Source organism: Rhea americana, unplaced genomic scaffold, assembly GCF_003343005.1.
Source record: "Rhea americana isolate MKP2758 unplaced genomic scaffold, rheAme1 scaffold_390, whole genome shotgun sequence".
Taxonomy (NCBI): Eukaryota; Metazoa; Chordata; class Aves; order Rheiformes; family Rheidae; genus Rhea; species Rhea americana.
Genome location: NW_028186524.1, coordinates 216140 through 229763, shown reverse-complemented (window position 1 = coordinate 229763; position 13624 = coordinate 216140). Strand labels below are relative to the sequence as shown.

General features: G+C 38.7%; 1 protein-coding gene across 4 annotated transcripts in view; it reads right to left on the bottom strand.

Annotated features, from left to right (window-relative positions):
* CPAMD8 (C3 and PZP like alpha-2-macroglobulin domain containing 8) overlaps window positions 1–13624 on the bottom strand; it is a 55750-nt gene that overhangs the window by 39878 nt on the left and 2248 nt on the right. For 3 of the 4 annotated variants that reach the window (XM_085313630.1, XM_085313632.1, XM_085313629.1), the window contains exons 2-17: window positions 12702–12853; window positions 11414–11436; window positions 9841–10006; window positions 9647–9699; window positions 9142–9159; window positions 8110–8164; window positions 7851–7964; window positions 6949–7033; window positions 6566–6674; window positions 5859–6086; window positions 5516–5686; window positions 5004–5132; window positions 3045–3234; window positions 1823–1995; window positions 1564–1713; window positions 1282–1443 (exon numbers count right to left, since the gene is read on the bottom strand). In XM_085313630.1, the coding sequence (XP_085169756.1) occupies window positions 1282–1443; window positions 1564–1713; window positions 1823–1995; window positions 3045–3234; window positions 5004–5132; window positions 5516–5686; window positions 5859–6086; window positions 6566–6674; window positions 6949–7033; window positions 7851–7964; window positions 8110–8164; window positions 9142–9159; window positions 9647–9699; window positions 9841–10006; window positions 11414–11436; window positions 12702–12853 (1978 nt within the window). Of the gene's footprint in view, window positions 1–1281; window positions 1444–1563; window positions 1714–1822; window positions 1996–3044; window positions 3235–5003; window positions 5133–5515; window positions 5687–5858; window positions 6087–6565; window positions 6675–6948; window positions 7034–7850; window positions 7965–8109; window positions 8165–8684; window positions 8811–9141; window positions 9160–9646; window positions 9700–9840; window positions 10007–11413; window positions 11437–12701; window positions 12854–13624 lie in introns of those variants that run through there. The other variant, XM_085313633.1, reaches the window with a different exon arrangement.

Here is a 13624-nt window from a genome sequence, read left to right as displayed (position 1 = left end):
TGGGATTTTGAGGATTTTGATTTTATTATTAAGAAATTGAGCCATTGGAGGAATATGTGAGAGATTATAGGGTTTAAGACAACGCAATAGAGCAGTTTAGCTAAATATGCAGAAAGCACAAAGAAAATTGATAAAAGATTTTGGGGAAGCAAGAATTATTATTTAGCACCGGCATGAATTAAGAATGGAAAGAACATAAAACATTAGCACTGCAACTCTGGCTTGCTAGATCAGTCTATCTTTAAGAGCGGCCAGTAATGGAAGCCAAGGGAAAGAATGTAAATCATATGGCAAGTATAGCRTGGCCTTTCACATAGCATGTCCTCACAGTTTCAGGCAGTCAGCAGAGACAGTCATGGAAAAGAGATTATGTGCTGCAATGGTGTGGAAGGCAAAGAGGCAGGATGTCAGCAGAGCCTGAAAGGGTGGACAGTTGCTACCATGCAACTGCTGGAAAGGAGCAACATGCAGAAATTTCCAAATAGATCAGATATATTTAATGTTAATTTTAATAAAAAGGAATGCAAGAAGCAAATGGAAATATAGTAACATGTCTTAAAACCTACAGAAGACAGATTAACTTAAAGGATTACATTGTTAGTATCTCAAGCAACAAAGAAATGGATTAGTGCATTGAGAACTAATTAACTTGTTTTAAACACTCAGGTTGAAAGTTAAAGCAAATAGCACAGATCAAAAGGAAAAATGTTTTTCTTTTAAATCTGGTCAAGTTTAAGTATTGAAGGAAATCAAACTAGCAAAACTATTTAAATATACAGCATTAAAGTAATAATTTGAACAAAAATGCAAAGAAAATATAACTGATCTTACACACAGATGGCCACAGCAGGTGCCAGAACTGGGGCAGGGAAGAAGTTTACAGGATTTTCAAAGGATAATCTAAAATGGAAAAGGCTACAAGGAAAGGCTCATGTTCCACCTTCCCTTCCCTTCAAAGTAACTGCAGAACAGATCTGTAAGGTCACACATAACAGAAGGAACCTTCTTGTCCCATCTGATCCTCCAGAGCCCCAGCACGATTCCTTCAGCCAGTTGGAAATCTGGCCCACTCCTCAAGACTGGCCAAAGTCAAAGCACATTTCTCTCATATCTTTGATGAAACAAAAGTACTGTTTGTTCTTGGAAATTACTTTTCAGGCTACCCCCCAGAGAAACAACCTCAGATGTATAAAGGGAATAGCCTATGGAACTAAAAATTATCCTGCATACATAAAAGTAACAAAAACACCCCACAGAGAAGTGGAGGATGATTCTTCCTACTGTAAATGCAAAGCGAGCATCCTTGGTGATGTCCCAGTGCCAGGGGAAGACAGAAGATCGACGGCGTCTACGTGAGGACATGCCTGGCCACCAGAAATGCCCTTCTTCCTTGGGAGCTCCAAAAGCATCAGATACATCATACTCTGCAAGTTCTTGAAAAACCTACATAGAAATGGAAGAGACTGCTGTCCTTTCCAGGTATAAGGGTTTCTTATTGAAGGTAAAGTGCAGATACTGGTATTAAGAGAGAAAGAGACATTAATGTTTTAAGTTTCCTTTTACCTGGCTAGCTGTCAGCTGAAAACCTGTCTTCAGCAAGTAGACACTCTTATCCACTGTGGCAATGCAGACACAGCTTGATTTGGCAGCTGTGACCTTGATGTTCACAACATCACCAGGTCTGGTCTCATTTGCTGAGAGCGTCACTGCAACCTAGGAGTTTAACATAAAATCCCACCATCTCACCTCATAGTCAGCAGATAAAACTATGAAAAATAACAAGACACCATCCCCTCCTCTCCACTGAYGGCACTGCCAATACCTGATTTTCAAAGGAGGACTTGACAGTGAACTGCAGGCTGTCTGTGACCCCTTCTCCATTTTCCCTGACATAATACACCAGAAGACGGCCAAAGGGAGCCATGTTGTGAATTACTGAGAAATGGAGGAACGTCACGCAGACTTCAACCTCTGCTGCAGGATTACTGGTAGGTGCTGAAAAATAAATTAGAAATTGCAGTTTTATTTATCAAAATCTCTGTCTCTYTGCCTCCTCTAAGTGCTGCGAGGTGCAGAATTCCTCATCCAGGACTTTAATCTCTCCCTTGTTCCTGCTGCAAGAGTTTGTCTTGGGCTCAGCATCTCTTCCCTTCTCCTTTCCCTTGCGTAAGCTGATGAATCGTGTGGACAAGGTAAATAAGTAATGATTACCTGGTGTTTATTCCTAATGTAAATCCAAGGAAACACACAATGATACTATCAAACCATAGGTATAAAATAAACAAAAAAGAGTATCTATTGCCACAGAATGCTGCTGGGAGCACTATACAAATGGGTTTGAAAAAGAATTGTAGGTGAGAGGATAGGTTTGTTAGCATAATTAAATACAACAGCTCAGATCCAACTTCTGTGCAGAAAGTTCTTACAAACTCTTAAACCACTGATTACCAGAAGCTGGGTGGATACATCTAGGGATGCTTCTTTTCCTTTTCCCTAACTGACTTTTGCTGCTGTTGCACATGTTGCGAGGCTAGGAAGACTCTTCCTTTGACAGTCATTGTGCGCATCTTCTGAGGCCTACCATTTTTTCTCCTCTTTTTCCCTGGATTTACCAGATCTGGTATCTTTCTGCTATCCTTTGTACAAAATAAGAGTCTTCACATGATATCCTTTTCCCCTGCAAACTTCATAATCTTCTCAAGCCTCACCTGTGCAATCAGTCCATCTATCATCATCTTCCCAGTTTAAATTCAACTGGTCTACTAAGTTTCCTTGGCCCCATCACCTCCTTCCCTACCACTCAAACTGATCCCAAAGGCTATATATATATTAAGAAAAACTGTGCTTTCCCAACTAGAGAAATTTGTTATATGATTGTATATATGATTTTGTATGCAACGGATATTACTATTTTGGTTGCACAAAATTATTYTATGCCCTTTAAACAGCATTGAATTAAAAGAATTACACTTTGAAAACTTTGCAGAAAGGTGTTTTTTTTTTCCTGAAAATAAGGGAGAGGTAGCACATCTGATGCAAGCTACCTGTTCCTGGGGAGCGCAAAACATCAACATTCTTCTCAAAGAGATTGGCGGCTCTTTTGCTCCTCTGCTGGGTGATGTTACTGTGCTGCAATCCTGAAAGGACAATGTTGCCTCGCGATGCCACTTCATAATGCAGAGTAAAGTTGCACTGACATGTGGACTTAACTGCAATCCAAGCCTCCTCTCCTACCTGTGCCCAGAGACAGAAAAGCAAGAGATTTGGTTTGTTATAGTGCACTCTTTCTATTTATAAAACACAAACCGATTTGTGTCTGAGTCCACAAGAGATTTGACACCTCTCCTATGAAATTTATGCATTGAAGATACTGTATTAGCACTGTTTTTGTGGATTTTCTTCACAATAAGAAGGGGCCTACGTGCAGCTCTTCACTTCCTGCAAGTCTAGCAGGAGAATGGGATGGGGGGTTGTATGCATTAATGAAAACAATAAAGGAATCTCTGGAATCTTGAAAGTTAAGCCTTTTGGCACAGAGCAGCCGTCAGAATTGGTTGAATTTTAGACACCCCTTCAATAGTCCAGCCTCGAAAGAGATGGTTTGAGGGGTGGGAAGTGATGTGTGTCATGTCTGACATTTTTTGCTCTTTAACTGAGATTATACATCATGATTACTGTCACAAGGAAAACACTGATTCAAATAACTAACATGGCCTGAAGTTATTGGGAATAGGACCGGAGAAAATGCTTTCAAATTACACAGGTTTTGATATTAATTTGCAAGTCTGGCACTCAAATAGCTGTCAAAGATACAGGAAAGCATGAAGAGAGCTTCTTTTTTCAGGGCAAACACATCTGACACTTGCAAAAGGCTGCAAAGATGCACCCTGACTTTCTGCACTTCCAAGTTCTATACCTAGACGTACTTTATAAGCACTAAATCCCCTGGAGATAAAATCCTCCAAATATTGTCAGTTCTAACAGAACACATTTCAGTGCTCATGGTCAGGGGAATAGGATTGGGTCATGTTTGGCTGAGTAATAAGCTTTCCGTGGAGCAGCTGAATTTCCTAGAAACACAAACTTTTTTTCTTCTGGCATACAAGAAGCCACCAACACTTGTGTTAAGCAGGATTTCTTCAGCAATTTCCAGTCTTGACCTGCCTGCCATTTAAAGCATAGCATGCCCAAATAAGTCTGAGCAGTAATGTTAAATACCAATTAAACATTTTAAAAAGCCTTCTTCTTCAATACCAACAGCGCTGTCTTGCCAGAGTGTATATACAGTGTAAACCAAAATGGCAAGGACAGGAAAACAAGAAGCTGCTAGTGGTTAAATACAATAAGAATGCTGCAACATCCAGGGAGAGGTATCTCGTGACATCAGATATTTGAAGTATTAAGAATTTCCTACTGTAAAATGATGAAACTTTTTTTTTTTAAGGTAGCTAATTGGAACACCCAGTAAGAGCTGGCAAAGCAGGGAAACAGTTCCCACATCAGTTGGACATCCAACTCCTAGCTTTCCCACAGAAGAATTACTTCTAATCAGGTTATAATAAGAACAATGTGTTCAGATTAGCAGTGTATAATCTCCTTTCTATTCCTCAGGAATCTTGTAAAAGATTAATTAGCCATTAAACTACCATGAAATACAGTGATTAAAAAAAAAAAGAAAACAAAAAACCCTATACCACTCTTATTTCGCTACAATAAGTCTAACACTAACCTGCCAGATTCGCAGATAATAGAAATCTATCTATATGCGTACATATTGCCAGAATCCCTTTCCCCTTGTGCATCAAAGGCACATTGCTTAGCATTGTGTGCAGCTGATACTGAACAATTATTCGGTGACTAACATGCAGCTACTTTAAGCTTTGCCGAGGATACAGTAAAAGACCAGAATCCCAGGTAACAACGGCTGGAAATTTTTAATTAGAAAAAAGTGCATAAACCCAAGAAATGCAGTGTTGCCATAATGGAATATGAAGCCAACATACCTGGAAAGGTTTATCTGGTGCCTGGAGCTGGATGTGGCACTTGCTGGGTGAGTACCAGCTRCTGATGGACAAATAGTTTGGCAGATACTGGTCCCCTGACGGTTTCCCATCAATCGCTGTCACTTTGGTCTTAACAAAAGTCACATCTGAATGTTACACATGCATAGCAAGCCTGACTCMTAGTCTGTTCTTACCCTGTATCCCCATCTCCCATTTTACACTTTCCAGCTGTTTATCTTTTTGTCATCTTTACATAATAACAATACCCTTAAGATATTGGACCATTATTTACTACTGTGTTAAGCTATATTTGGAGAAGCGTCCTTTTACGTTGGTTGTAATAATCAGTTCTATTGGCAGCAGGAAGCAAAGCAACAGTTTGATGCATTTAAATCGAGAAGTTGAAACTAAAAGGCACTGATTTCCTGTTTGTGGTAATGATTTATAAAGTGCAGGTTTGACAAGATTAGTTACATTAAAGCCCACTAATCCTATAAAGAGCTTTCACCCACCTCCAGCCAGACATATTGGGCAGCTGTAGGAATGGAGGGGATTTCAAACTCCACCAGGCCATTTCTTGATATCAGTTCACTTGTATAAACATTGTCCTTTGGCGTTAATTCAGCTTTAATTCGGATAGTCACTCTGTCAGCTGGGCTCCCATCAGGATAAGTGACTTCTACCTATACAATATTTCATTCACAGGAACAAGGTGTTTTACATTATTGGCAATTCTGGTCARTAACAAAAAATAGCAGGTAGGAAAAACACATCAGAACATGGTGTAACATCTGGGAATCAGGTCTATATAACCTTATACCAGCCACTTTTCAGTGTCTCCATTTTTAATCTTACCTTTCCTTTGTAAGGCAGTCCAGGTTTGAACTGTTTCCTAGTGTCCTTGGAATACTTGATATCAATCAGCTGTTTCTGAACAGGTGTTGAGTCGTCAAATGTAACCTGCTTGCTCCCATCAGAGCTGGTCACTGTGGCCCAGATATTGACTGTGCCTCGAAAATGTTCTGGAACGTCAGCTGGCATCATATCTTTCACACACACGTCGAAAACAGCAGAGCCATCAATCTACCAGGTGTATTGGGGAACGGAAAGGTAAGTTTGCATGCACAATCAAAAAGGCATTAGAGGCCAAATGTAAAGTGTACGTACTTGACTGGAGTTTGTAGCAGTATTTTTAAGAATATAGAATGGAAGGAATTAGTTCCTAAGAGTTACGGGGGCAGAGGGAAAAACCAACAGTTCTCATTTTCCTCCCTCATCCCTTGTCTGGACTAGTTCTGTCCAAGCTTCTCACTCTCATTTTCTCCCTCAGCCACATATGCTCTAGAAACCTAGCAGATTAGTACTATTCCAATAAATTCTTATCCCCTAAATCATAGCATATAGTGTAAAAATACAKAATATTTTATGCTAGGCCAAATTATCATGTTTATTTATTTACTTATTTATGATCTCCCATCAGTGACATAAAATGGAGCTGTAACATTAACTTCAAAGAGTGAGATCAGATACTTTATTGCAGCTGACTGAAAGATGTCCCTCACCTGGGTGGTCTTGAGGACAGGGTGTCCCACTTCATGCCTGTAGTACCCCACTCCATTTATAGTCATATTGACAATTAACTTTCCTGTCACTGGTTTTCCAAATGTATATCTGAAATGGAAAGAAGATGATGAAAAACCTCCAGACCTTTTCTCTGGTTTTCTGACTAGATCAAGACTAAAACAATGTGACCTGCACATCTAGAAAAGAGGAAAAAAGGGTAACAGAAGGCTTTCCAACTTGTTAACATGTTCTGTTAAGGCTCTTGCACATGAAAGCTTCTGATGATGACCAGCAAAGGACAAGATCTGAGTTTCAGTGTCTGCACCATCCTGCAGCTGTACTACTGTCTAAACAAATGAAACTATTTGTAGAATGTACCTACCTGGCATGGACAGTTCCCTTTTCACACGTCGAAAGGTCACGAATGTAGCGAGGGGGATCAATCAGCAACTCAAACTTTGGTAATACTACAACGAAAAGGAATAYAACAGAGCCATTTCAAGGAATTTCAGATTATAGCAAAAATATACAGCTCTGACARTATCACTGCTTAAGGTCAGATAAGGGCACTGTAGCTAACATTACACAGGACTGCACTAACCAGAGAATGAAACAACAAAAGTTAGCAAATCAAGACCGTCTTGGCGAGGTGACCTTAGCAACAGCCTCCCAGAGTACTACCTCTTCTGAGAGGGATCCAAGTTGCAGGTTGGTTAAGGTTAAGGTTCCCTCTTAGATACAAGGCAAAAAGGATAATTCACTATTCCTCCATGTTGTGTCAGGAACAGAACTCAGATACTCAGCAGCTGTACCACTGAGTGCCTGTAAACGCAGGTCTGATATCACCCATGGGAGGAGAACAATGCCCAGGGGCATTTTGAGACTGAAAAGTGGGGTAAAAAAAAAAAAAAAAAAAAAAAAAAAAAAAAAAAAAAAAAAAAAAAAAAAGGAACTTAAAATTCCAAGAGGGCTCTGGAGAAAGAAGGAAAGCACTGAGAATAAAAATGTCCTTAAGAGCTTTCCAAAGCAAAGTGAAATCTTTGTTTTTACATGCACAATTTGTGCAATACAACACTCCATTTGAGGTCCTTTGCTTTACATACTGTGAAAGACATTAACAAAGAACTTGGTTATATTTCAAGAGTCTATAATGCCCGAAGTACCTGACATTTTTGATGCACTATTTCTCAGGTGATTCACCTTAAGTAAAAACACTTCACAACGTTTTTTTTTTCTTCTAAACACATTTGGGTCACAGTCAAAGCTGATTTGTACACAACTCACCATATTTCTGAACTTCAAAGGATTTGTTGTATGTATGCCCCTGCATTTCAGCAAAGACGAGCCATTCGCCAAACACTGGCTGATCAGACAAAGGAAAACTCATATTTACAATTCCTGAGAAAGAAAAGATGACACTGAACTCCCTGTCACTTATCAGTCCTTGTAAAGGCTTATTTAACACAATTCAGAATAAGCAAAAGCTACTGGTAGCTAGCAATGGTAAATAATAACACACAGAGCTAAGATAATTGGAACTTACCACAACAAAATGGCTTCAAATTGCCCCACTCTATCATACGAGACCCCCGAGGATCCTGCATAGGGGGTTTAGGAATGAGAAACATCACAGTGAAAATGAATATTGCTAAAACATTTAACTCTTGTTCTGCAACAAAGAACTTCATTTTATCTAAGCACTTCACTAAGAGCTAAGCATCTATCTGTTCAAAAATTTCTGAAGATATGGGTAGGAGARTGGGATTTGTTTTCTAAAATTCAGTGCTTTTTTAAGCTACACTGCTTTTATAGCCAATGGGCASGCATAAGCGCCATCAAGGGGTAAATCTGCCACCTACATTAGACACCTATTTTGGATGGGAGGAGCTGGCTTCTGAGATGCTTTCTTTCCATTCATGGAGAGACTTGTAAAACTGACAAGACAATTTTTAGATGGCAAAGTTGGATGAAATTAATCCTGCTGTTTTTGTCAGCATTAAATTTGTGGCTGAATGCAAACAAAGGAAGAGGGTGAGTTCTACTTGGTGACAGCTAAAGAAAATATATGGATTAAGAAAAAAAAAAAAAGACTAGACACAGAAGGAACCTCTCATTCACCTCATAAAGAAGAAGACAGGAGCACCCTTTCCTTGCCATGCATTTCTATTGTCCACTATCATAATGTTTGGGTGCAGAGATGAAATTGGCCCTGCTATATCAGCCCAGCCAGATGAAGAATAGGAGTATGTCTGCATTGAAAAGAAGGGARAAATTGAGTGGGACTATTATATTTATAAAGCCTAATGAACTTAGCCAATTCTTCTCAGGCAGAAAAATGAGAATGGATTTCTGAAAATGAAGTAAAAAACAAGTATATTTGTTGGTGATAACAAAAAAACCCACAACACAAAGATCTGTTAAAGACACAAGGTTAGAGATAACAGCATAGGCTACAGCTGGGAATGGCCATAATGTACTTGGGAAGATACAAACTTGTTACTTGTTCCTCCTAAGGCTACTACAATCTTGGGTCTTTACAGGTTACATGCTAGATGACTGGCAGACAGATACTCACCACCACATAAGCTTCAATCTGAAAGAAATAATAAWAAAAAAAAGCTCTATGAAACAAYACTCCTTTTCTGCTTGTGACAAGCTGCTGAGCTTGCATAAGCAAGGTATGATGCACAAAGGAAGAAAGTTTAAACGTATRTTTTTTTGATAAGAGCAGTCTGAGAAACAAATATTGCATTCAAGCAAATGACCGGAAAATTAGTACTTCAAACATCTGTGCCTTGATAGAATGCAAGTCTCCAAAAAAATTCTTCTTTCCGTAACTGCTTTAGTATAGTAATGCTGGATTTGATACCACTACAAAAGTGTGTATTCTCCTTTAACAGTAATGTGCCCAAATTAAAAAATAATGATAATTTGTAAATAATAACAAGCAATCACAAGAGGAGCCAAAATAGATGAAGGAATCCAATATATTTTGTACAAATATATGCCAGAGTAAAAAACAGGAAATCAAGTATTCCATCACATTTTACATTGGGGGAAGAAAAAAAAGTTTTTCTTACCCTGTCATTGATTGGTCTCAAGTCAGAAGTCACCATAAAGAGGTTTATTAACACTAAAAATATAGAAAAAGAGGAAATTTATTATTTATCACAGCTGACCCTGAACACACAATCTCATCCTAGAATTTACCTTTGAAAAAAAGTTTTGCTTGCAAGCAGCCTTGGACCTGGGAATTTCTCTGAGGTCACTTTACCTTTCTGTTTAGGTTTATAGACAGGTTTATCAGTCTGGATGAACACCGACGACCCTTTGCTATCAATGGTTACTGTGGTATAGTTGTGAAAAATGTAACCTTCCTCTGTCACATGCCGGTTGCCCCAGACTTTTAGATGTGCTTGTCCACGAAGTCCTGAAGGCACCTAGAAAACAGACCATAAGGTGAAGAAGACGTAGAAGAGCCTTTGAGCTTTATGGGTAGTACAGTTACTACTCCAGAATAATTGACACTGAAATGAGCAAAAAGCAGCCACCTGTTACATTTCAGTGTAACTATGTGTTAGCAATAAAATGAAGAACGTATTAGATTTTTTATAATGCAAAGAAAAACTTCAAAAGAGGAAAAGTTATTTTAAAACATGGCAGAAAATTCTCTTCTACCCTTTCCTTATCACTCAAAGTGAGATCTGACCTGCATGTGCAGCTTCTCCCAAAGATATCCTACATAGGGAAATTAACCATGCTATGAAGACATGGCTCTACCAAAGGAAAAAAACAAAACCCGACCTTCTTTAAYAGTTTTAAATTAAAAATTACAAACTAAAGAAATCTGTTAATATTATGGTAGTAGGTCTTCATTTAGGATTGAAAAAGATAAAAATAGGTAAAATGCATTGCCTTTATTAACCTCTGAAATCAGCAATGACTGCAGATCTTATTCAACAGCAAGCTGTAGGCTGTGGGTAAACAAGTCTACAGCATTTGGTTTAACTGTGTATGATTCCTCTCACRTATGTCTACATTATAGCTTCCAGCAACGTAAGGAGTAGATGCTAATGGATTTGTGTATTAGCCCAGTAAAGGGTGGTGGGAGGGGTGAAATATGCATCAAACCCTTTCTAGAACCTAATTCCCAGACACAGCTTAACTAGTGGCAGGACAGAACAATATGAACATCAGTCATATAGCAATTACAGAGAAGGCAAACAAAACTCTGGGATATGCCACCAAGGCAGAAGAGGCCCAACCAGTCACAACAGATCATCATCAAGCTAGTTAAATGACTGTAAATCAAAGGCTTCAATTTACTTATAGGCCAGTGAGAATGTAGATGGTGCAGTAGGTGCCATGAAGGCATCCATGCCGTGCGGCAGCAATATRTTAGAACTGTTTCCAAACATCTGGATCTGGCCAGAGTACTGCACACTTACAAGCGTACTGCCACTCTTATAAAATAACCACAGTGCAGAACTTTACGTTGAACAACGAACCACATAGATTTTTTTTCATGCTTGGGCTGTTCACATTTAAAAAGAAAAGTTTGAAGTCTGCACCAACCAGAGTTACTAGTTCTGCCCCAAACTCCTTCACATTCTCCTCAGCCATTGATTTTCTCCAGTGGTTTAAGAGTCTGACAGACAAGCTCTAGTGGATTAAGCCGCAGTCCTTTTCACTCCACCCCCTTCCTCTTGCAAAGGTTGCTTCCTCCGTAGTAAGTGCAGCAGCACACAACCTGTATCTGTGCCTCAAATGCTTCAGTGCTTGATGTGGTTGGAAACAAGTCCCTCATATTCTCTCCAAAAAAACATTACAGAAAAATTGACACTTACCTTCAGTTTAATTGTTCCTTTATCTGTAATGAGAAAGAGAGAGAGGATTAAACAGTGATACTCTTCTCAAGCTAAGGTACTATCCTTTGAGCCAGTTAGGGTTCAGTGAAATGAGATCTAAAATCTTAAAGCTGCTAACTAAAATYGCCCTTCATTATGATTTGATTAAGCAATTTTCCTGCATTGTGTAAAACAATTTGCAGGGTGAGTGAAGTCAGACCTAGTAGAGTTCTCCAACATAACCCTGATCTACATTTATGCGCAATTTTAGCCCAGAGTGAACTGCAAAATGTTCTACAGTTAGAGAGTGCCACCAAGGCTGAGGATTCATTACAGGGCATCTTATGCTTCCATAAGCATTTTGATGAAAAAAAGACCTCGCCTTTCTTGGGACTTGAATCATTCTCAAAACAAACACCAAGAGAGTCTATTTTGATTGCTGGATACTGCCATACCTAAGATTTCTTTTTAGCATATGTTGTCCACATGTGTAAGCATCAYTCCCCTTCATTTAGTAAAGCAATTGTCAGTCAATTTCAAAGAGGACAGGAGAGGATAAAAACAGATACAATCTGTTCCAAGAAAGGCAATAGCATTTTTATCATTCCAAATTTTTGCACAGAGAAGGGTTAAACATGACAGCTAAAAAGACTGAGTGCCTAAGCCTTGTCTAAATTGCAATTTYGATCACTATTGGTAGTGGCATTTTCACTAATGTGAATTCATTCAGGATTAAGCTGGACATAATTAAAAGCCTTTTTGTCTTTCTACATAGGTATACAGATATTAGTGTTGGATTTGAAAGGCCTATCCAACTGCACAAGTGTTACCACCTCTACAGTAACATTCAGTCCTGAAGATGAGGAGACTGCATTTCCAACACCGATTTTAAATTGAAGATAAAAAATGATGTTTTTGTAGACATTGTATTTTTCTTTGTATTTAGCTTCTTATTCCTTACACAGCTCCCCAGTGTCAAAAGTTCACATTTCAAAAGGAAAGAGCTATTCAGTATAAGATACTTGAGTATCAACGTGCCATCTTTATCCAGGGTCTCTATATGCCTCGATGCTCCAAAATGATCGATCTTGGATGTTTCAGACAACAGATATCAAACCCAGGTTAGCACAATGCTCAGAACATGCAGCCATAGTCAATGGATTGGTTAATGGATTGGTTCCAGCTCTGTTATCACCTAAAGCAATTCTCTAAGAGATACTGATATGCTCCCACAATACTCAACATGTACATCAGTCTTGTGTACAAGTTCACAATAGTAAGAACTTACCCAAAACTGTTCCATGGCCTCGTGATACAGTTTCTCCTTTGACCACTAACTGAATCTGGACTGTTGTCTCCTTAACAGAGTTAAAGATGGTCACACTTATAGATTCCTCAACACCAGACCGGAAAACAGAAGGTGCAGCAATCAAATAGCCCCTAGGGAATAAGAGCATAAGTAGATAGTCAGTAMGAACAGCAACAAGAGTGGAATCTTTCTTAGATGCATCTTTGTAAGAGAATATAAAACCACATATGGACTAATAAAAAGTAGAGAACAGACTATCCTGTAACACAGGTTCCCAGAATCTGCCCCTGTCAGGTCACATGTGTAACAGCAGTCTAAGCCTATACCTAGGATCCATAAAATGAAGATCAGTGTAGATTGCTGCCTGAAATTTGCCCTGGCATTAGTAACTAAAACAAGGTATCTGCAATGTTCCAACTTGATCAAAGGACTAAAGATAAGCCATCACAAGCAGAAATCCACAGCTCTGCAGATGAAACTATATGACAGACGAGGACAAATTTGGGCTTCACAACTCTATAGTTCGTACTTAAAGAGACTCACCTGAAAGTAATTAGTGATTACAATAGAACTGCAAAAATAGCTACACTTTACGAGCACATACCCGCAAACAGAACCTTCTGGGATGACAATATAAATTTGTACAATACTGAAAGAATTTCTTGTAATCAATATCAGGGCAACAATTTGTGATTTGCTGCAGTGATTTACAGGAAAATAAAACACCAAGTCTTCAAATTTTAAAGCAACAACAAATTAACTATTACAGGAACCATAATTAGATGTTATAAGTATTTTGAATCTATCAACACAGTCAACTATTTTATATGACAAAAATATATCTGTCTTTCTCAAATACACTACAAATTCATGTTTACATAACTGCACACAGAAATGAACAG